Source organism: Protopterus annectens, chromosome 5.part0 (genome assembly GCF_019279795.1).
Source record: "Protopterus annectens isolate FY-2018-M chromosome 5.part0, PAN1.0, whole genome shotgun sequence".
NCBI lineage: Eukaryota > Metazoa > Chordata > Ceratodontiformes > Protopteridae > Protopterus > Protopterus annectens.
The window spans coordinates 1,088,966,007-1,088,990,262 of NC_056735.1; the positions used below are offsets into that span (position 1 = coordinate 1,088,966,007).

Here is a 24,256-nt window from a genome sequence, read left to right on the forward strand (position 1 = left end):
TCTGACTATTCAACTCAGCACTGTCTTGCTCTATGCAAGTAAGTTATCTTAGAAGTGTGTTTTCTTGTAGAAATAGCTAGGACTATAAAGTTTACACTAAGTGTTTTTCTGTTATATCAGAACTTTCCTACTGTATTGTTTTAGGTTTTTGTGTGATCACTGAACTCTTGAGTAGCACTGTGGTGAAGTAGTACAGTCTTCTGTTTTAATTATTATTATTATTATTATTATTATTATTATTATTATTAAATATTTTAAAAACCTTTTACCTGTGGCTGGATTATGTAGAGATAATTAAGCTCTAGAGTACAGTGCATGCTTGCAAGTGAGCCTGTAATAAGCCCTTCCAAAGCCTTAAGACTGCTTAAGTTACACTACTATTGGATAATAATATTGCACAGTAATAACTGGACACCCTTTTAAGGGCCTTTGGGTAGCTGATAATTAGCAGCTGGTGGTGGCAGTAATCATTACTGTATAGTCTGGGTAAAGGGGCACCGATGGAGAATGTCAACCTTTCCCACGAGTGTCTGTGAAGTTGTATAAATACTTATTTCAAAGTGTGTGTGTGTTTGTGTGTGTCAGCTACTTAGGCAGGGACATGAAGCACTGGTTGGATAGAGAGGGTACTGGAGGTTATCTTGCCAGCTAGGCTGAGATCTGGACCCTATAACTGTGCCAGTGGGGAGTCTTATTGGGGACCTGGACTGTGATCTGTGTGCACCTAAGGGAAACTGTACTTTACTGTGTGTATTTATCCTTTCCTCATATATGAGACGTCCTCTCTGGTGTTAGTGGTGAGGATTGAGGCTCCTTGATCGCTGGGCCAGGGCACGGCCGTCACATCTTGCTCTTTACAATATGCTTCAGTGCAGTGGTGTTTGGTAGATCATCAGTGACATCAGCTGATGTACTAGGCAGTCCCTGCAAGGATCCTCTGCGGTTTGCTCAGCTCTCCTTTTTATTGTTGCTTTAACACTAAGACAGTCAGACTTAACAGGGTCAGGTGCATGGAAGTGAGGAGTGCTTCTCTGCAAACTTTCACCTTCACTATACCCCCCCCCCACACACACACAGTACTACATCTGCCCTTACACTTCTTTTTCTTTAGGGAACACCACCAATATTTTTTTTATCACCAGCCAGTTTTCTAAGCAATACACACAGCCTTCAAACACCGGCATCCTCCTTGCTTTTTTTGAAATGACAGTATCGTATATAGCATGTAATCTTCCTGGGCCAGCACCCTCAGTATCTAGTTCAGTAACTTGCCAAAAAACACATACAGTGCGTACTGTAATTCACATTCTTGCCTCCATAACATATAATACAGCAATCCAAACATAACATACCGTGCAATATTCTTATACAACCAATAGAAATGTGTAAACCAAAATGGTCTGGGGAAGCAACAAGAGTCTGAAGAGAGAGCATTCAGAATGATGGCATTATGAGAAAAAAGTGTTCAGAAAGGAAAGATATATGACAGATCTTCAAGTCCCTTCTTTCCTGAGGCCAAGAAACATCCTGGAATAGAAACCCAAACCCCTCTCTGTCTGTGGAACCACCTGAATGGTGCCCTGGTTTAGCAGACCCTGCATCACCCTTAGAAAATGAGTAGTGTGTTCAGCATGGGGTTGAAGAACACCACAGAAAAAGGGAAGGGTCTTCCAGGTCAAAAAGTAACATTGTCTAATAATTGGAGAGAACCCAGGTGTCTGTGGTAATCAGCATGCTAAACTGAGAGAGATAGAGACACACAGAAAGCCTGAGGACAAGGGAGCCTAGCTGAGAGGAAGGGAGGGAAGATCATATGGCTGTAGATTTCTCAGGAAAGGACTGCTTTTGGGCCTGGGCATTTGAGTAGGTTTATCAGAAAAAAACATGCAAGCACTCTACCAAAAAAGAAGTCATACTATGATAGGTCCTCAAACTTGAAGATAGGTGAGACAAAAATGTACTTCAAATCTTTTATGACCCTACCCTGATCCTGTAAAATCTTGAAATGATCAGCCACAGCAGTGCCAAACAAATTATGGTTATTCAAGGGCGTGTCCAAAAGCTTTGTCATGATGATACCTGGCAGGGCCTGAAGGCAAAGCCAGGAACAGCACCTCATTACAGAACCAGATACAGCAGCCCTAGATGATGTTATCAGCTGCATTGTACCTGCATTTGATAGCATAACGGGCCACATAAGAAGTGGAACTGAGCAAGGAGAGAGTTGAGTTTTTACCCTTAGAATGAGGCATATCAGAAAACATCTTCCCAATCTGGGAAAGAAGACACAATATGTACCTTGGCCTAAGAGTCCGATAACTATGGCCCTGAAGGCTAAATTAGCTGAAGTGTATACCTTCTTACCAAGCCTCTGCATGGCCCTACTGTCCTTTATCTGAAGGAAGGAGCTTGAAGAAGAAAACAGCCTAGAAGGCTCATCAGCAGAAAGAGAATCACTGTAGGATCATTGGAAGATCACTTGTACAAGACCTTGCAAGCATCCAGAACCTTATTGAACCAGTCAGGTTTCGTAGGAGCTGGAAGTTGAGAATCCAGTGTTAGGGAAGCAGCAGAGAAGGTATCTAATATGTCAGCTAACACAGGAGGGACAGCTAAAGGTTTAGGAGAACCCATTTGTAACAATTCATAATACCGTTTCTGGATGCCCAATACTTGGGAAAAATCCCATTTGAAATGCTCCATCACACACAGAATTCTGTCATCAAGGGCAAAGCTCCTCCAAAGGAAACACAATACCAAAGGATTCCTCCTCCTCCTCAGACCCATAGTCTACAAGTGAAGGCAATTGCAAAGCATAGGCTAAGTAGTCTGCTTCAGAGTCAGAATCCTGGAGCAAAGATACTGGGTCTCTAGCCCTCTTGGGCGTAGAAGACCAAGGAGGTGCAGGAACCCAGCCCCCTTGAGAAGGCTTCAATGCCATTAAGGCATTGAATAAGTCTTCAGTGAAATTCTGTGGCTCCCCTTTGTGGATCCCTGGGAGGCGACACCACATGCTTAGTTTTCTCTTCACTGTGACATCTCCTCTGACAAAATGCAGACGTTCAGACCGTTGCCTGGATTCGAACAAGGTACCCAATGCCTCTTCCTTTACAAGGATCTGAGGAATCTCTTTGGGCCCCTTGGAAATAATCAGCCATGATTCCCCCTCAATGTGTGCAGTGGACATTTGCAAGGCAATAAAGGACATGTGGGAAGCAGGTGCCTGCCTCTGAGAAAGTCACGGTGGAAGAAACTGATAGCAATGCCAGACGATCCTCTGGGATCTCACTTACCTCAAAAGACAGCTGGTGGAGGCTGGACAGCAGCACACTCAGGCCTAGACATCTTGGCCTTCTTTTTGAGTGGCGGGCGAGTGGATTCTGCCACTGTACCTTGGGCCAAAAGCTTGTGATGCTGGTTCTCAAGATGAATGGAAAATGAAGAGACTGTTACACAACATCTTGGCTACAAAAGACCGACACAGATGGAACATCTAGTGTGGTCAGGAGATGCACCTAGGCTCCTTTTATTTATTGATTTATTTTTACATTTGATTACTGTTTAACGTCCAACTAGACCAGGAGTCCATTTTCAGCAGGGACCCAGGGAGAAAGCTCCAGAAAACTTTAGGACAGTAAGACTGTATAAGTATCAGTAAATAAGTAACAATACATGAATACAAAACAAGCAAAAATACATGTTTACAAAATAAGAGAAATACAGAGTCAAAGGAGTTGCATCAAGATGCAGTACAATGAGTTACATGGAGATATGGTTGCATCAAGAAAGCTTTTGCATGTTTACGCATTCATATCTTGTTAAATTTTTTTTTTTTTTTTAACTAGATTTAGTACAGAGGAAATTATTAATTCACTACGATACAGAATAAGATGCAAGGAGGATTCTGAGTAGGGGATTTCATGGTGGTCTTTATGAGGAATCTGCCTCCAAAACTGACATTTCTCTTTCTTGGATGACATGTAACCCACGGAAAAATATAAAGAAGAAAAAAAAAAAAACAACAGGGTACTTATCTGAAAGACGCAAGCTTGGTATAACCAGCAAAGTGAAGGGAGTAAAGACCAATGTACAATAATGGCATCCGGACTAGCAGCAACAAAGTTTCGAGTTGGAAGCATACGTACATCACCTTTATGTCCTATGCTTGCATACGCTGGAAGCATACATCTGACTTCCAACATTCCCTAGGTAATAAAGGCTTTGGTATACTGGCCAAACCTTGGACTATCCTTGGCAGGAGGATCCCAGAGGTGATAAATACTGTAACAGTGATATGGAAGGAAAGAGGTGGTCTATGCTTAGGAAGTTTTCAGATTCGAAGAAGTGGACAGATCCAAAGACTTAGAAATTTGAGCAGAGAAGCCAAAGCTGGAGCTGACAGAGGAACACTTCTCTAGTCTCCTTAGGCTTCTCTCCATCTTCCCCTTGAAACTTTTCCACCATTTTCTTTGTGGAGGAGCAAGCTCCAGACACTGAAGTGGAAAAAAAGTTACAATCTAAGAACTAACTTGCTCCGGCACTCAGCCAAAGCTCTATGGTTGAAGCCAGAACAAATTTCACACACCACATCAAGATGAGAAGTTCCAAGACAGTACACACACAAAATGGGTGTTCAAGAGGGGTACCTTATGCCCACAAGATGAGCACTTTTTTTTAAACTCAGTCAGTTTATCAAACATCCTACAAAGAAAAACAAGTAAATCACAGAACAGAAAAGTACTAATACCAACAAGGGTAAATACAGGGATAAGAAATACCAGCAATGGTAAAGAAGACTACTGGAAAAGAACTAGTAGAAGGAAAAAAGTGGAAAAAGCATGAGGCCTTGGAAAACAACAGCGCTTACACTATTTAAATATTTTTTTTTAAACAGGGAAGGTAGGAGAGCAAAAGCATGTTAAAGATCTTGAAAAGCAGGATAACAGTTAAAAAAAAAAAAAAAAAAAGTCATTAGAGACTTGAGCCACATCAACCACATCTGATCACTGGAAAGAGCAAATGAGATTGTAAGTAATCTGGGGCTTGAGAAAGGATTATGGTAAGGAAAGGAGCTTGCGCTACTGATCCAAAGTCTGAGAAATGGCCAAAATTAGATCAGAGGTCAGATCCAAAATGTAATGGTCAAGGAACGGACAAAAAAAAGACATCACATCAAAAAGCTGCTCAGATTTCCTAATACCTTTAAGTCTCGTCTTAGTAGTATTTGATGGATAGTCTAATTTAAAAACACATCATTGACAAACTTAGGCATAAATATAGGATTGGTTCTAAGAGACGCCCTGCTTCTGTGGAAAACTAGAAAAGGAGGAACGGCCATAAGAGCCTAAAGTTCACAGGCTCTCACTGCAAAAGTCAGACACACCTACACAGTTTTCCAGGTACGCAATTTTGAAGTGGAAGCAGCTGTTGGTTCAAACGGTGGCTGGATCAGCTTTTCAAAAGGACAGTTCAGGTCCTAAGGAGTTTTTCTTGGAGGTTCAATATGAAGTACAATTTTAGAACCTCTTTGACCTCAAATCTAGAAGAAAATGATGGATCAAGTGCCCCACAGGTAGAGATGGGCTCACAAATCGAAACCAGAAATGAGCAGTTCACACAGATAGGAAAGAACACTGATTTCCACAGAAAGAGGGTCCAGTTCAATGTTGTGACACCAAGAAGAAAATCTCTTCTACTTGACTATGTAAGATTTTCTAGCAGTGGGCTTTCTTGCCTCCCGTAAAACCCAAAGCATGTCCTAAGAAAAATGGTGCCGGAAAGGAATAAAAACCTTCTCAAACAGTCTCAACTGCAGGATGGGAAGATGAGCATGAATGACACAGCCCTTAAGTATGAGGAGGTCACCCTGTGGAGTAACTTGTGAGGATTGCCCATAGCCAGTTAAAAGAGAAAGGGAAATCAATGCTCTCTGTGCTGAAAGGGAATCACCAACAAGATTTTGGACCTGTCCAACATGATCTTGTGAAGAACCTAAGGCAGCAGAGGAAGAGACGGAAATGCATACTAGAGCATCCCTCTTCCAAGGGAAAGGCACAGCATCTAATTTCCAAACCAGAGGACTTGGCACTCTGGAACAGAAATTAGTGTCTTCTGTTCTGAGAGGAGACATACTGCTAATCAGTGGAGTACTCCTCAGGTAGATTTATGCCCAAGAAAACCTTTCTGAGCAAAATCCACTTGTGAGGAAATGGTCCTGGATCTCATCAAATTTACTCCCCCAACATTCTTATCTGAAGAACCAACTGGTGTTGAATGGCAAAGTCCCATGCTATGAAGGCTAGTCTGCAAAGGCAATAAGACTTTGTCCCCCGCCCCATTATTTATATACCACATAACCATGGTGTCAATCTGTAAAGGCCCTGAGTAGTACCAGAAACCAAAGATAACACAGGACCTAAACAGCCAAAAGCAAAACCTTTTTCTTGACACTGATTTGATGTGCTCAGTCGCCTCATAAAAAGACCAAAATTCCTGGACCTTGAAGTTTTGGAACAAACTCCCCCGGGCTAGGTCTGAATCATCTGTATACAGCTCCTGAGTGGAGGGAAGGAGAAATCAGAATAGGAAGGCCTGGATTTAGAGACCTCTGGTTGACTAACCAAGCCAAAGAAATTCTTTCCTTAGGCAAGGCAATAGAGGAATATGGAATTCCAGAGGATGACAATGTTGAAGCCAAACTGCCTTCAGATTCCACTTTAAAATCCTCATATGGAGCAAATGATACCACAGGGATAGTGAATGCCATGAACTTCAGAGCTCTTGAATACTCTTGCGGAGGTCTGTTACTGAGGAAGAAAGTACTGAAATAAAGCTGTCAAAGAGAGGACCTTGATTGTGCAAAGAAAAACAGTTGTGTTAAGAGTCTGATTTTTGTAACCCAAGAAAACCTGATCTGAGAAGACATCAAAACTGGCTTGTTTAGATTTAAAGTGCACCCTACAATGCGAAGAAGGCACATTTTGAACTCCAGGTCCTGCAGGAGAGCCTGATGAAGAACTTGAATGAGAAGGTAGCTCAGATAATGGAAAAATCTGAACGACATGAAGTCTGCTACAGGCTATGAAAAGAGGATGAACAGGAATATGGAGATAAGAATTATTCAATTCCAGAGAAACTAGAAAGGCTTGAGGCAGAAACACTGGAAATAGCATCTGAAAAGGGAACATTCTGAAACAAGAAACGTTTAGAAAAGTGGTAAGGAAAGATCGAAGTCTCCAAAAAAACCCTCCCCTTCTTGGGAACTTGAAACATCCTGGAACAGAAACTCTTGGCCTTCTGGCAAGGAGGAACATTGGCTGAATAGAGCCCTGGGACATTGTATCAGTGGAGGAAAATTAGACAATTGTTAAGGAGGAGGTTAATAAATATCTGCAGAAGGGAGAATGGGACTTCCACACTATTCTGCAGCCCTTGAATTATAGTCAGAACCCACTTCTCTGTAGCAATTCTCTGCCAAACAGGACAGGACAGAAACACTCAGAGGAATCTGGCTGAGGAAGTGGAACACAGGTTTATCAGGAAAGGAAGACTTTTGTCCCCTACAGTCACAACTTGGTTTCTCAGGAAAAGTCCTTTTAAAGAACCTCTTACCCTTTAAGGGGCTGCTTTTGCTCTCTACACACAAAACAGCCCGCTTTGAAAGGCTAGCTTCTCTGCTACTTATTAACATGGGAAAGGTATACCTTCTTAAGGTCTCACATAATCTTACCTTTGTCCTTTATCACTTTAAACAGCAGCTGCAGAACCAAACACATTTTGAATATCCAGAGGTGAATTAATTTAGCCTCCAGATCCTCTGGAAGGGATTAAAGTCTCAGCCAGGAATACCTTCAAATGACTAACCCTGATGCAGCCGCCCTTGAAAAAGCATCAGTAGCATCATAACTACATTTGATGGAATGTCCAACTGCCTGAGAAGCAGAACTGAGAAAAAAGAGCTGAAGTCTTGTTGTCGGAATCCGGCACATCAGTCAAGACCTCTCCCAGTTTGGAAAAAAGGGGAAGCACATACTTGATCATACATGTTTGACAGCTGAAAGGTTTGAAAGAAAGTGGCAGAGGTATACCCCTTTCCATACCTATCCATGGCTCCGCTATCTTCATCTGTTGGCAAGACTTAATTAAGCAATAAGCTTAGTGGCTGTGTCAGCTAAGAGATGGATCTGAACAGGTACTCTTATAAAGAAACTTCTGAGCCTCAGGGATCATATAAAGCCTATCTTTTTTAGGAGGTGGTTGTGGCTCAGGGGTTTGAGGAAATATATCTAAAGTTTAACAGAGCTTCAGGAACAGGAGGTACTGCAGAAGATCAAGGAAAACCATCTGAATAAGATCACATCTATTTTGCAAGTCGGACATCTCAGAGCTTTCCAACTTAAATTTTGCACCATTTTAAAGATAGTATCACCAAAGCAAAGTTCCTCCATTGGGGTCAGGGGAGACAGAGACTAACTCATCTGAATCCACTGCATGAAGCAAATGAATCTAGGAAAAATAAGCTGAAAACGCCTCCCCAGAATCTAAATCTTCACCAGAAGTCATCTCCCTAATCCTTTTTAAAGGAGTGGAAGGAGGAGGATGACCCATAGGAGAAGGGACTGACAACCAATGAGAACGCTTCAAAGCCAACAGGGCAGTCTTGCTGTTCTTTCTGGGTATCATTAGCAATACAAGCAATATGCCTAGTTTTTTGCTTCTTTTTAACAGGGACATCTGCCCTAACCCTGGAGGTTCTAAACCCTGACATACCTGTATTAAAGAACCCAGGACAAGAATCTCTGGAATCCCTCACAGACCCTTGCGAAATCACCAGCTGAGGTTCCCCCTTCTTGTCATCTGATACTGGCTCAGCCACAGCAGACATGCTACAAGCCTGCCCTAAAAGAGTCACAACAGAGGTGGTGAGACACATCAGAGATGCTTGGCATAGGCTAGACAGCAGAAGTCTACAGTTTCAATTTCTTTGACTTCTTTAAAAAGAGGATAGACAGTTGGGTGTGAAGATTTTAAAACCAGGACAGCTTGAGCAAAAAGCTTAAGGCACTAGTTTTCTAAACACACAGAGAAAAAAGGATCATTGCTCACAATATTAAGAACAAAGACCTAGCAAATAGAACACTCTATCATCATATTCTGCACCTAAACAAAAAAGACACTTTGTGTCGTCCTTTATGGTGAATCTGCCTCACGCAATCACGTTTCCCCTTCCTGGGTGGCATGTACCTACAATAAATAGGAACGGAAAAAAGGAACAGTCTCCAATTGGGTACTTATATGCCTGAGGTTCAGTCTGTGTCTAGACATACAACTTGCGCACAGAAAAGCAAATGCTGTGTTCAGACTATTTGCACAGAAGTTCTGAGAGCTTTGTGCTTAAAAATCACTTATGCATCTTTCACTGTAGAGGTAGGACATGCCTGACATGCAAGGAAGGGCCCAAGGCTCTGGTATGATGGCCAGACATATGTCTATGCTTGGCAAGATATTGCAAAAGTAAGGAATACTGCAACAGTGAAAAAGAAAGGACATCCCAAACTAAACAACCTCTTTAGAGAAGATACCATCCCACAAAAAGCCAGAGGAGCACCAGGACTTTGAAGCTTTTTCCATTTCAGAAATGAAGCCCCCTCCCCCCATCCTTCTTAATTTCTGAAGATGATCAACCAGGAAGCCAGTCATGAGCCTAATGGCTCTAGGATCTGGACCAATATAGTGCTTAAAAAAGTAAAAGATGAGAATACTTTGGAGATTGAGGCCATGGAGTTTTCTGTGCTCAGTTAGATGCTGAAACCAGTAAGGATGAAGTCCTACACCTGTGTCCAAGTCCCACCAAGAGCCTATCAAGCACCCCATCCCTCATGCCTGAGGGGAATGGGTACTTTTGCAGGCTCACAAGCCTTCTAGACCAAGAGAAATGAGCCCAGAGATTAATGAAAAAAAGAAGTTATGTACTTACCATAACGTTCCATGTTTGTAGCCTTCTCACCTACATTCTTGCTGAATGGGTTCAGAGCCCGATCCTCAGCTCTGGCTTGGCCGATACTAAAGCTTGAGAGCTTTTACTAGCTCGAGGCTGTCCCCTATCCCATAGTGCATTACGGCAATTTCCCAGATCTTGTTCGCAAGGAAAGTAACTACTTACATAACAGTAATTATGTTATCAATAACTATGTACATAGAACAAAGGTACTTTGTAATACTATGCATGCCATGTGGACAGACAACCATAACAAGGTCAGACAGCATAATGGATAGCTCACCAGTTCCTCCAGGATACAGGAAGGGGGAAGGAGGGTGGGACGCAAGAATGTAGGTGAGATGGACTACAAACATGGAATGTTATGGTAAGTACATAACTTCTTTGTGTTATGTAGTCCTATCTCACTGTAATTCTTGCTGGATGGGACAGCATCCCTAGCACCTTTATCCTGGGTGAATCAAGCAAAGAGACTCTTCAGCAAAGTGGACCCAAAGAATGACTTGTCCAAGGAGGCCAAATCCAATTTGTAATGAGTGACAAAGGTATGAGGTCTTGCCCAAGTAGCTGCTGCACAAATGGTATTAATTGGGAGTTTTGATCTGAAGGCATAAGAAGCTGAAACTGCTCTAGTTGAATGACCTTTTACTTTAGCAAGTAGTTGTTTGCCAGCATTCTTGTAAGCAAAAGAAATGCAGTCTGAAAGCCATTTAGAGACCGTAACCTTGGTGATGGACAAGCCTTTGTTTTTGTCAGAGAAGGAAACAAATAATTGATCCGATTTCCGAAAATCTTTAGTCCTGTGCAGGTAAAATCTAAGAATTCTGTGAATATCTAATAGGTGTAGTCTGCATTCTGATTTATTACTGTAATTTGGGAAGAATATTGGTAATTCAATAGCGGTGTTTAGATTATGTTCTGAACATACCTTAGAGAGAAAGGAAGTATTAGTTCTTAGAGAGACTCTATCCTTGTGGAATACAATATAAAGAGGTTGAATGGTTAGGGCTTGCAATTCTGAAACCCTCCTAGCAGAAGTTATAGCAACTAAAAATAATGTCTTCCAAGACAACAATTTCAAATCTGATGAAGACGACAGTTCAAAGGGTGGAAAAATCAATGAGGTCAGAACTAAGTTAAAGTCCCAGGGCTCCGGAGGTTGCCTGATTGGAGGCCTGAGAAGGACTCCTTTCAAAAAGGTTTTGCATAAAGAGTGGGACATAAGTGGATTTGTCAGGTTTCCAAAATGATAATTAGAGATGGCAGCTAAATGAACTCTAATGCTAGCAGCTGCAGCTCCTTCCTGAAAAACAGAAGCAAGGAAGGGCAGGATAGACTCTATGGGAGCAGAGTAGGGATCTATACCTTGTTTAGCTGCCCAAATGGAAAACCTGTGAAGAAATGAGGATGTGTTTAACAGTAGGAGAAAGGGAAAAAAACCTGGCTATTCTTGGAACTGGAGCAGCCAATGCTGTCAATTTCAGGGTTTGTATGGTAGGATGGAACTGTCCCAATTGATGAATCAGAAGGTCTGGAGATGGTTCCAGAATCCATGGTTCCTCCAAGAGATAGGGTCACAGGAAGGGGAACTAGACTTGATGAGGCCAGTAAGGAGCAATGAGGATCAGGGAACTCTTCAACAGATAATAGGGAAAATACTAGTCTAATAGAAAAAGTGAAGAAAAATGTTGAAAGATGTGGAATATTATCAAAAATTTTTACTTGGCCAACGAGCCAGTAAGAAGACAACCTCGAAGTTTTCTCTGAAAATGAGATCTGGGGAACTGCCATGATGCACTATGGGATAGGGGATAGTGTCGAGCCAGTAAAAGCTCTCGAGCTTTAGTAGCGGCTGAGTCGGAACAGAGGATCGGCTCCAAACCCTTGCAGCAAGAATTACGGCGAGATAGGACTACATAACATAATATATTAACTTGATATTTGCTTTTTTATTTTATTTATTTTTATTTTACATTTGTTGACTGGGCTAGTCCAACTGGATACAGGTCCATTTTCAGTAGAGGCCCGGGGAGAAAAGCTCCACATTTACATTATTATTTACATTGAGAGATTTTACAAAAATTGAGGTACATTACAGTTTTTTACCATACACTGGAATTTTACTCACAAATTTAGTACATATCAGGTATAGTTAGTCATAGAAATGAAATCACAAGTAAAACATTTGAACTGTACAGACACACTCTTTTTAGGTAACAGAAAAGTATCCAGCACATGAAGATAAGATGATTAATACCCATTGGTAAGTGAGGTAGTTAGTCAGGGTTAGCACAGGGGCAATATAACCAATGTGCCTTAAGGTATGGTTTCAGTTTGCTTTTAAATAGGGTGATTGAGGTAAGGGAGGTTAGGTCACTGGGGAGGGAGTTCCAGTTTTGCCAATAGTATTAGAGAAAAGGGAGTCACCAGCCAAATTGTTAGTTTTACATATTTGCACAAGTTGTTGATTAGATGAGTGTAGGGTCTTTAGGTTGCTATAGGGGGTGATCAGATTTGTTAGTATTGGTGTGTTAGTAAGGTTGATACAGGATCTTGTGGGCAACTGTTAGTTGGTTAAATGTTAGAAGATTTGGCAGCTCTAACCATCCTAGTTGTTTAAGATTGTGACAATGATGGGTTCTGTAGGTAGACAGTTGCAAATCTGGCAATATTATTGTAGGAGATGGCCAGCTTGCTCAAGTTGCTTTTACATAGCTTAGTATACATAGGGGAGGCATAAAGTAGGATAGAGATTAAGTGGGTACAGGCAATAGTGGACCTGGATAGTGGGGTCAGAAAGTGTTTGATCCTATAATGGGAATCTAGTTTCTTGTTGTTTTTATAGTACTGTTTATAAGGGAGTCAAAGGTAAGGTTGCTATCTATTAGTACTCCAAGTAGTTTTGTAGTAGGATCAGGAGAGATGATAGTACCATTACTTGATGTAACAGTAAAATTAAGTGGGGAGGATCTACGGGTGGGAGTAAATAGTAGTTTTGTTTTTTTGAGGGTTCAAGATAAGACATCGGTGTAGAAGCCATTTCTCAACTGTATTAAACACGTTTTGGGTTAGTGACTGTAAATTTGATGGAGAGGTGGCTGAGCATATTAATGTTGAATCATCTGCATAATGGATACAGGTAGCTTGAGGTATTGCAGAATGTAGGTCATTTATAAATACAGAAAATAAGAGTGGTCCTAGTATGGAGCTTTGAGGGACACCGAGGGTAATCGGGAGGTTAGAAGATAAGTTGTTCTCCCATAATAAAGCTTGTTGTCTGCTGTTTAGGTAGGACTGGAACCACTGTATAGCCAATTTATCTAGTGACAGGTTTTTGAGTATGTTAATCAGTAGTTGGTGGTTTACCATGTTGAATGCTTTCGACAAATCAATAAAGAGGGCAGAGGACAGAAGCTCATTATTACGATATTTATTAATGTGGTCAGAGAAGGATAAAAGAGCAGAGGTGGTGCTATGAAATGGTCTAAATCCATGTTGGCAGTTAGCTAATAAGTTTTCTAACAGGAAGCTTAACAGTTGTTTGTGAATGCATTTCTCTATGATTTTTGCCAGTGGAGATAATATGGATATAAGTCTATAGTTTGATAATTCGTGGGAGTTACCACCTTTATGCAGGGGGATATGTGAAATTTTCCAGACTGATGGAACGTTTCCTTCAGTAATGGTTCTATTAATCAGGATGGATATGGGGTAGGCTATGTCTTTTGCAGCTTTTTGCAGGTAGTAGGTCTGCCGAGATGGTGGTGGGTTTAAGTTTTTGAATGAGGGTACAGATAAGGGATGTGGGAACAGGTTGAAAGTGAAATAGCTGAGGTGTGTTAGAGTTTGAGGTGGTGGAAGATGAGGTGTCAGGGTATAGCTGACTGGCAAGTGTTTGAATGGCCTCTGTGAAGAAAGTGTTGAAGGTGTTGGCTATTTGCTTGGGGCTACTGTGATCAGAACCTGAAGGGGTGGGTGTGAGTGATCGACTTGGGTGTAGAAGTTTATTGATGCCTGACCAGAATTTTTGAGATTTGTTTTGGTGGGTTTGTTGGAGCTGAAAGTAAAAATTATTTTTTCCAACTTTATGGCTTTTTTGTTTTGTTTCTTAGCTGTCGAAACTTTAATTGAGCTGGGGTGGTGGGTTTAGTAGTGCGCCAGTTCGCCCAGACTTTGTTTCTATGGAGGAGTTTTTGTTTAGTAGCTTTAGAAAGCCATGGGGCTGTTTTAACCCTAGTTCTAATTGTAAGAGTTGGTGCATGGTGGTCAAGAATAGTTAAGAATTTAGAATTGAAATAAACAACTGTTTCTTCTAATGGTAGCTGTTTTAGGGGAGACCAATTACATGCTTTGAGTTCTTTTTGAAAGGTGTCAGGGTTGAAATCTTTGTTGGATCTTATTGTCCTATATGTGGGTTGGGTTTGGAATGTCACTCTTATTTCTAATTAAGAAGGTAAGAGGAATGGTCACTTATGTCTTCGGGGAGGGTTCCTACTATGTAATTTTGGTGATTACTATTTATGAGGATCCAATCAAGGGTGCTTTCCTTGTTATTAACTTCATTGGTCCTTGTGGGAGATGTAATGGTTTGAGTAAAACCGTAAAGGTTTATATGGGTAGAAGACTGTTCTGTGGTACAACTTTTCCAATTGATATAAAGTCACAGAGTACTATGTTTCCTGTGGGTAGTTTGTGGAGCGCCAACTAAGGATATTCTCTAGGGTGTTAGTGTTATTGCCTGAGGGAAGATAAATACAGATAGATTTACATTTATTAAGCTGAATTTTGGAAATAAGGATTTCTGCATTACTGGCTAGGGGTACATTAGTCTATGGAGGTCACTTGTAAACCAGATTTATATAGAATAGCTACTCCCCCACCCTTTTTAGCTTTACGGTCCAGTCTCAAGATATTATATCCACGTGGTATTACCTCATTGTCTGGTGTTGTTGCCTTGAGCCATGTTTCAGTGAGACATAGTATGTCAAATGAATGTACATCCATGAGAGCATGCAGGTGGGCAACCTTATTGTTTATGCTCCGAATATTACGATGGGCTATTAGAGTGAATTAGAGGGTCAAGTAAGCAAATGTGAGTTAGCAGGGGTTGTAATGTGGGGCTCTATAGTTGTAATAGTGTTTGTGCCTGGATTTGGGTGGATATCACCATCTATTAAGGAGTGAACTTGTAGTCTCAGTACAGATTTTCTGTATTCAAGTTGTGCGTCTAGATGCGCACTGTTGAGCATCAGGCAGATAAGTACCCAATTAGAGATTATTCCTTTTTTCTTTTGTTTATTGTAGGTACAGGTACTAACAAGTGGCTTTGCCCATGTAATTCTCCAGGATAAAACATACTTTCCCTAATTACTTGTGCTGACCAAGATAAAACAGTAGCTTCCTAAATTACTTTAACACACACTATGACTTTAACCATTCTGATTTCACCGTCTTCTTGATTCTATACCCTCTCACTACTATCCAAACAAATTCTACCACAATACATATACTTTTAATTTCAAATGTAGTAGCTCCTATAGGCAAGACATTCTTCTAGTCTGTACAAGTTTTCACCTCAAAATCTTTAGTTTTAGTTCTACTTTATAACAGATATCTAACTATTTTGAACCTTCTACTTGACAAAATGATACAATGTCTACTTGTATTCGCCTTAAACTGTAACATTACTATTTTGTCACTGTACTTGTATACACTGCATAAATTTTGACTAAGATTTTTTTTCTTCCACAAATTGTCCAACTTGTCTTTGTAATAATGTTGTCTATTTTGTATGTGGAGATTTTCTCCCTGGGCCTCTGCTGAAAATGGACTCACACCCAGTCGGAATTTCCTGATAAACAAATGTAAAATAAATAATAAATAAATATTAAGAGTCTACTGAAGGCAGTTTTACTGCTGCCTGGTAAATCATCACACATCATTTCACTGTCGATGAACGGAATTCTACAGTTTTTTTCAAGTTGGCTGACCTACAAGGGAGGGGACTCTGCCCCAACATCACTTAACATACTCAGAGATTGCACTAACTCATAGAAAAAAATAACATTGTGTTTTTAAGCCGATCATCTTTAGTTTATATAAAACAGAGCCCTCCCTGTCCAATTATATTAAACTAACCACTTCCTGCTGACAAAGAAAACATTAATGTACTTCATGGATACTTCTGAAATAGCTTACCCTGTAATCATATGTTGCATCTGGATTTTCATCACAGGCTATAACTTCAGGTGCCATCCAGTAAGGAGTGCCTATGAATGTGTTTCTTCGACCAACTGTCCTATCAAGCTGGGCACTGACACCAAAATCCACTAAAGAGGAAAAAAATCCAACAGTTAAAACTGTCAGCATCAAATAATTTAGTACGTTAAGTTCTGTATTAGTATGTTAAGCTCTGAAGAGATACGGAAAAGACAAATGTAAACGTCTTTCACAGTGACTGAATATCCACAGACTAATGGAGGCTGGGAAGAACAAATGTACATACCGAGCTTGACTTCAGCATTCTCTGTTAACAAAACATTCTGACCCTTAATATCTCGATGAATAACATGATGAGCATGAAGATGTGCCAATCCCTAGGTAAAGAAAAAGGACATCTGGTTAGCAGACTTCTCTATCAAAAAATCCTACCATAACACATTAAATATAGGTGCACAATTCTATCTCAAAAGATGCCAAAGTCTCCCCTTCCTGGGGTATTTACAGATTAGGATTCAAAAAACAATTATTCATTCATTTACATACTAATTGGAATGTCCTGCAGCAGAGCTCATTTCGAAAACAGGCCCAAGGAGAAAAGCTCTGAAAAATCTACAAACCATGTAAAGAGTACTTACCAATGAACAAATAAGCAGATTCCTAATACAAGACTTCATGCATCAAAACTTATATCATTGTAAAGTAATCTACAACACTGCTGGCACTACTCACATACAGCAATACAACTATAAAGAATACAAAGTCCAGCAAGTTGGGTTATAATGACTTTTAAACAGCTTGACAGTTCTGACATCAAAATGTTTATATGAATGAAGTAGCAGGTTTACATAAGAATATATAGATAAACAGATAAACAGCAACACCATATCATGGAAAAGATGAAACATCTGGAAAAAAGCAGCTTCCTTTTCAATCAAGAGGCTGCTGAATTTGGAAATTGGAACAGCAAAGCCTGTATACCCACACACACCAAAACTACAGACAGAACCAGTGAAAGAAGTTTTCATTCCCAAACCAATGACAATCCACTGATACTAAACAAATGATAGAACCAAAAGATGCACAGAACTGAATATAGTCCGCGGTGGTGGTGCTGCGGTAGCGTTGTCGCCTCACAGTAAGACGTTGTCCGGTTCGATTCTCAGCTAGAGCATCTTCTGCGTGGAGACATGCGTGAATGGGCATACCTTCGTTGAAGGTTGTGCGTCAGGGCTGGCATCTTGGCATGTAAAAATCAGCTGCCAATCATTAGCGGACCGGAGTTCCGCTGTGGCGACCCCTAACCGGGAAAAGCCAAAAGACACAACAACTTATCATATACAACTATAAAAATTATATAAATTATATATAAAGTATATAATCACATATAATACGTGACTTCACTGTCTCACCTAAGGCACAGGCAGGAGACTGGACTATACACCTTGGTCAAAACACAAAGAGTTCCACACTAGAAAAAATACTGGTAAGTGAATGTTCACATCTGCTGATAGGAGACAGAACCCTTCTCAGTAGGTACCTGAATAAGGCACTTTCCTGTGTTATGGCCAATATCCAAATACTTTCCAGCATTCACCAGGTTCTTAACTTCATTCAAACAGAGGGACACGGACTTACAGTTAACAAATGAAACTACATTTTTCTAAGCTGAATTTCCAGGAAATATAGTTATGACCATAAAATTCACATCATTAGTTTGATGATGAGTAACTGTATTGAGCTGAATGCATACATTCATACACATACAGAGAAATGAATATGCACATATACCTACACAAACCTATATGCATGTGCATACATAAATATCTGAAAAAACTTCCATGTTGTTCTGCCCAAATAAATCTCCACCATTCCCTCACCTTTCTTCTAACAGTACTTGCACAGAAATAGGTCATAACACCAAACTACTTGGTAGTCATAAAAGAAGAACACTTGAAATTCGACCATCACATCCTAGTGGATAACCACACTCACTCAAATGCCAGGCCTACTGTACAGCACTAAATTTCTTGACAGACCAGGAATGGATGGACACTGCCACTGCACACCTACTGCTTAATCTGACCTATCCCGCTACTATTCTCAACAACATACACACCAAGTTCTACAAACTCAGTCATGTAACAAAAGAGCAAAATTTTCCACAAACATAGTACAGAACACAACACTGCACAACCCTTAAAAAAGCTAAACTGGGTTATCTTCCTTAAAGTACCTGTATATAAAACAGCTACAAATCGTTCATAAAATTTATAAGTGTCCTGCATTCAACACCATACTCCAGTAGAAAGGATTGTCACCAAGCTTAGGGAGCCTATAACAAACAAGGAAGATAAGAGATCCTGTAGAAGCATTAGAAATATTTCGAAAATTTTATGAAAATTTGTATAAAGCAGAGAAAAATGGAAAACAAGAAAAGGTACAAATGGAAATGTTTATGGAAGAATTAAATATGGCAAGGTTAGAGGTAGATGAAACACAATTACTAACCGTTCGAATAGAAAGAGATGAGATAAAAATGGCTATGTTATTATAACCATTCTACAGGAAAATCCCCAGGACTAGATGGTATTCCTGTGGAAGTTTGGTAGCTAGGAGGAAAAAAAAACTGATAAAGATCTGGAAGGTTTTGTTTAACAGTATTTTAAGAGAAGTACCAGCATCCTGGAAGAAGGCGGTGGTAACGGTAGTATTACCCAGCAATAATTCCTGTACACGACACTGAAACACAAACAATTCAGCCCACGGAAGGCTGAAAGAATATCAGGAATAAAGGATAAACCACAGTTCTGTTCTTTTATTGCTGACAAGTACAATGGAGATAAAATACAGTTGAGCGCTTTCATCTAGATAAGCTAGATTTCCTCAGAACATCTAACACAACTTCACTTACACTTAAATACTACAAAAATCTGCCTTTTGTGTTCAATTAATCAATTGTGTACAATTGATCTCAATTAAAATTTAAAGTAAAATGTTCCTGTTAAAATATCACATGCTAATGTTGTCTGAAGTAGACTGTAAGGTTAATTACTACCGAAGGTAAAGTCAAACATAAGTTAAAATTGGATACAATATGTCATCATAACTTAGTATTGTACAAGTTATTTACATCAAGTTGTTCATTCTTTTATCTAAAATATTCATCTCTAGTACATAATATATAATAATGATTACGCTTGGTTATATTATAAATTCTCTCTATCGTATTCAAAGACAATAATATAGTGTTTGTGGTTAATATAATAATATATATATTTTTCAAATCTTAATAAACTAATAAAAATGTATAAAATATGTTGTTACTAAAAATTGTCTATTCAACACATGTAAACAAATACAAATTAAGTTTCATCTTTTACATCCTAACTAGTGGTTTGGTGGGAATGACTTCATTTAGTCCTGGATGTATAGCTGCATCAAGACGTAACTGCCATTTTATTTCTTTTTCACCAACAATGGCTTTAATATTTCCCCCCCTAGGGTTTGGTACTTTGGTTTGTGTTTCAGTGTCGTGTACAGGAATTATTGCTGGGTAATAGTCAATATAAATGGATTCACTACAGGATGTTTCTGGACTTGGAACTCCCATTACTCGGGAGGAAGTAGACAAGTTGCATTCTGAGATGGCTATAATCAAAGGTGAACTTTCACGACTTATTGATTTACTTACTCCAAAGTCTGGTTCTTTAAGACCACAAGTTCCGCCTACTACAAATAACGTGCTAGCGTCATCCCGTTCCTCTATTGGCCAAGCGAGTGAGGAGGAGATCCCGAATGGGCAGAGAAAAACCTCGTCTCCATTTTTACTGAGCTGTACGCCGAGGAAGGAAACGCATCCGAATGTTGACAACAACTCTACATCGTTTAATTTTGCTTCAGTTACAAGGAATCACGAGAAAGAGACATATTTGATATCAGGGGCCAAACCCAAACGGCATCCACCGGAAAGGACATATGGTGTAAAAGATAAATCCAGTGTTATTACCAACTCTAAACACACAGGTACTGTACAACAATAGTCCCGGATGGGAAACCCTGACTTTACAGATAATTATAACGTCGAGAAATTTATGCATATGCCTTTTGATTTCGACAAGAAAAGTTATGATAACAATAAATGTTACGATAATAATGACCATTATAATTCTTTGAAGCATATGATTTTTGGTTTTGGGAACAAGCTGACCAAAATCAAAGCTTTACAGGTTGATAATATGTATTTGCGTAAGAGCATGAACAGTCACATTGTTCCTATGGGTCTCCGGTTCTTCAAGGAACCCATGGGAATTGAGATGAATGCCGAGAACATAAAAAAGTGTAACAGCATGTTTAATGATTTCAGCCTACAGTTTATGCAGTTTATCTTAAACAACAATGATTTAAAATTAAGTACATTACTTAGTGAAGTTGAAAGTATGGATATTGCAATACGTAAAGATAAACTCTTTCCTCAATGGGAAAAACTTTTTTACAAACAGTATGAATATGCTGATAATAACAGTAAGAAAATGTTTGAGAAAAAATGTAAAAAACTAGAGCGAGATATGCACCAATACGAACAAGGGACAGCATATAAATGGAATAAAAAGGTTAGAGAGAGTTATAGGGAGAATGGAAAAGGAAAATACAGTGATAGGAATCAGGCGGGTTTGTACCATCACAACAATGAGGATGTTTTTTTAGAGGAAGGAGAATACAACAAATGGCAGACAGTAAACCGGAAGGGGAAAGGGCAATACAGGTGGAACAAACACAGGCAAATGTAAGCGAATCTATAGAACAAACATATGTCTCACAGAGTATTGTAATTCAAACCAGTTTTGTTGACTCAGATAAACAGGACAGGGGACCTTTTCCTTCATCTTCACCCAGTGGCGGTGAAGTTAAAATCTATAACTACAGCACCTATGAAGTTAAACCAGAACTTGTACATATTTTCTTCAAGGGAATGAAATATATACCAGATAAATCTTTGGATTTATTAGATACTCTGGTAGAAGTAAAATTATTCCTTAGAAAGTTAAATTTAGGGGTGTTTTTTCATAATAAGGCCTACCATCAATTTAATACTATGTATTTAAGAAAAAAAGAGTTCTTTTACACCCCCTATGGTAAAAACCTTGGAAACCTTTGAGAATGTGATTTATGAAGAAATATACAAACTACACAATAAATATAAACACCACAAGAGTGATTATATATTGGTTAAAGAAATACACTCTATGATTGATTCCATTTGTTCAGAAAATGTTAGGATAATGGTGGCAGACAAGGGGGGAGGAATTGTCCTTTATGATCAAGAAAAATATAGTAGTAAAATATTTGAACTATTAAATAACACTCTACAATATGAAGTGTCTTCTATAAATCAAGTCAATATAGCTCACAATAGGATTGATTCATACCTTGAGGAATTTTTATTGGATAACAGAATTGATGAAGAGCTTTATAAATACCTAAAGGTTGAATTTCCAATTTTGGCAACTATAAGAGGGATCCCGAAGGTGCACAAAAATCCCATAGAACCACCCTTCAGACCTATAATATCAGGAAGTGCGAGCAAGACGTTTCCGTTTGGTAAAGTAGTGGACAACAGACTTAAACACATGTATAATATAGTCCCACATATTATGAAGGATTCTTGGGAATTTTTGGGAATATTTAAGCATGAATTGTGGACCCCAGATATAGTATTCGTCACCATTGACATACAAGATTTATTTTCGTGTATCCCTAAAAATGAAGGAATAGATAGTTTCATTCACAGTCTTGATACGTACAGTTGTTTAAAACAAGAATGAGATTTCCCTTCTTATTTCCTTTATGGACATAGTACTTGATCATAATTATATTTTTTCGAAGGAAAATATTATAGACAAATTTCAGGAGTGGCAATGGGGGCAGCTTGTGCCCCTATGTATGCCAATATGGTTCTCCTTGACTGGGAAATGACACACATACTTCATTCCACATGGATGAAGTATATTAAAACATATGTCCGTTACCTAGACGATATTTTTTTACTATGGGCAGGAAACATAGAAGAATTAAATGATTTTATTAAGTACATTAATGGTACTACAAGTTACCTTAAGTTTACCCATCAATATGACATCAGAGGGATAAACTATCTAGATGTATACGTCTATAATGATGGATATTCTTTCCAGTCCAAAATCCATAGGAAAAACACATACAGCAATGGATATTTGCACTTCAATAGTGCTCATTCATATAAAGTCAAATATAATATAGTGAAAGGCCAGTGTATAAGGGCAGCGAGAATGACATCCGTCAGGGACAATATGATAAAAGAGCTGAGTTTTATAGGGACATTGTTTAAGGAAAAAGATTATCCAGTAAGTATGTTAAATGACATAATTATGTATGTATCTAGTGAGTGGGGAAATAAATATCCACCATTATTAGGCATTGGTATACACAATAATAATAAAAGGGAAAATGCTGATAGTACTCACTATAAGAGAGCATGTATTGTCAAATATGGGAAACATACACAAGAGGTCAAGGAAATTATTATGAGACATTGGAATATATTAACTAGTGATACCATGATTAAGGACAAAATACCCCCCCAGGCCTCATTTTGTACATAAAACAGGGAACAGTCTTAAAAGGATTATAGAGATGAAACAAAATTGCTTCTATGATAAAAAAACACACAAAATTGGTACCAAGAAGTGTGGGTACTGTAATTATTGTAGATATATATATGAAGGTAATACCCTTGTGTTGAAAAACAAAATTAGGACGAAAGTAATTTTCAAATATGGTAATTGTCTAACTAAACACTTGGTCTACCTAGCTATTTGTGACACATGTCAAAGTTATTATGTGGGTAAGACTGATCGTTTTTTTAAAAACAGAATATATGACCATATTTATTGTATTAATAAAAAGGACACCAACAATGCATTGTCCCGTCATATATTAAGTAGTCCTGTATGTACAGGTTTTAAATTTGCAATACTGGAAGTGATAGTACCCAACCCTAGGGGGGGAAATATTAAAGCCATTGTTGGTGAAAAAGAAATAAAATGGCAGTTACGTCTTGATGCAGCTATACATCCAGGACTAAATGAAGTCATTCCCACCAAACCACTAGTTAGGATGTAAAAGATGAAACTTAATTTGTATTTGTTTACATGTGTTGAATAGACAATTTTTAGTAACAACATATTTTATACATTTTTATTAGTTTATTAAGATTTGAAAAATATATATATTATTATATTAACCACAAACACTATATTATTGTCTTTGAATACGATAGAGAGAATTTATAATATAACCAAGCGTAATCATTATTATATATTATGTACTAGAGATGAATATTTTAGATAAAAGAATGAACAACTTGATGTAAATAACTTATACAATACTAAGTTATGATGACATATTGTATCCAATTTTAACGGTTATGTTTGACTTTACCTTCGGTAGTAATTAACCATACAGTCTACTTCAGACAACATTAGCATGTGATATTTTAACAGGAACATTTTACTTTAAATTTTAATTGAGATCAATTGTACACAATTGATTAATTGAACACAAAAGGCGGATTTTTGTAGTATTTAAGTGTAAGTGAAGTTGTGTCTGAGGAAATCTAGCTTATCTAGATGAAAGCGCTCAACTGTATTTTATCTCCGTTGTACTTGTCAGCAATAAAAGAACAGAACTGTGGTTTATCCTTTATACCTGATATTCTTTCAGCCTTCCGTGGGCTGAACTGTTTGTGTTTCGGTAACGGTAATATCTAAAGAAGGTAAAGATCCATCGCATCCAGCTTCATATAGGCCCATTTCAATACTAAACCAAGTGTTTATGTCTATAATGGCTGAAAGTATGGCAAAAGAGATGCTAAAATTGATAGATATGGATCAATGTGGTTTTATGGAGGGAAGGCAAACATTTGACAATATTAACTGAACACTGATGATCCAGAGGGAAGTAGAATGTAAGAAAATACCACTGTTGCTGGTGGGTCTTGAT

At 38.8% G+C, this 24,256-nt stretch overlaps 1 protein-coding gene across 1 annotated transcript in view; it reads right to left on the reverse strand.

Moving 5' to 3' along the window:
* The window catches only part of MAP4K4 (mitogen-activated protein kinase kinase kinase kinase 4), a 3,343,981-nt gene that overhangs the window by 2,725,152 nt on the left and 594,573 nt on the right, over positions 1 to 24,256 (reverse strand). Inside the window, exons 7-8 of the mRNA XM_044071965.1 lie at positions 16,503 to 16,593; positions 16,196 to 16,326 (exon numbers count right to left, since the gene is read on the reverse strand). Coding sequence (XP_043927900.1) covers positions 16,196 to 16,326; positions 16,503 to 16,593 — 222 coding nt within the window. The remainder of the gene's footprint in view (positions 1 to 16,195; positions 16,327 to 16,502; positions 16,594 to 24,256) is intronic.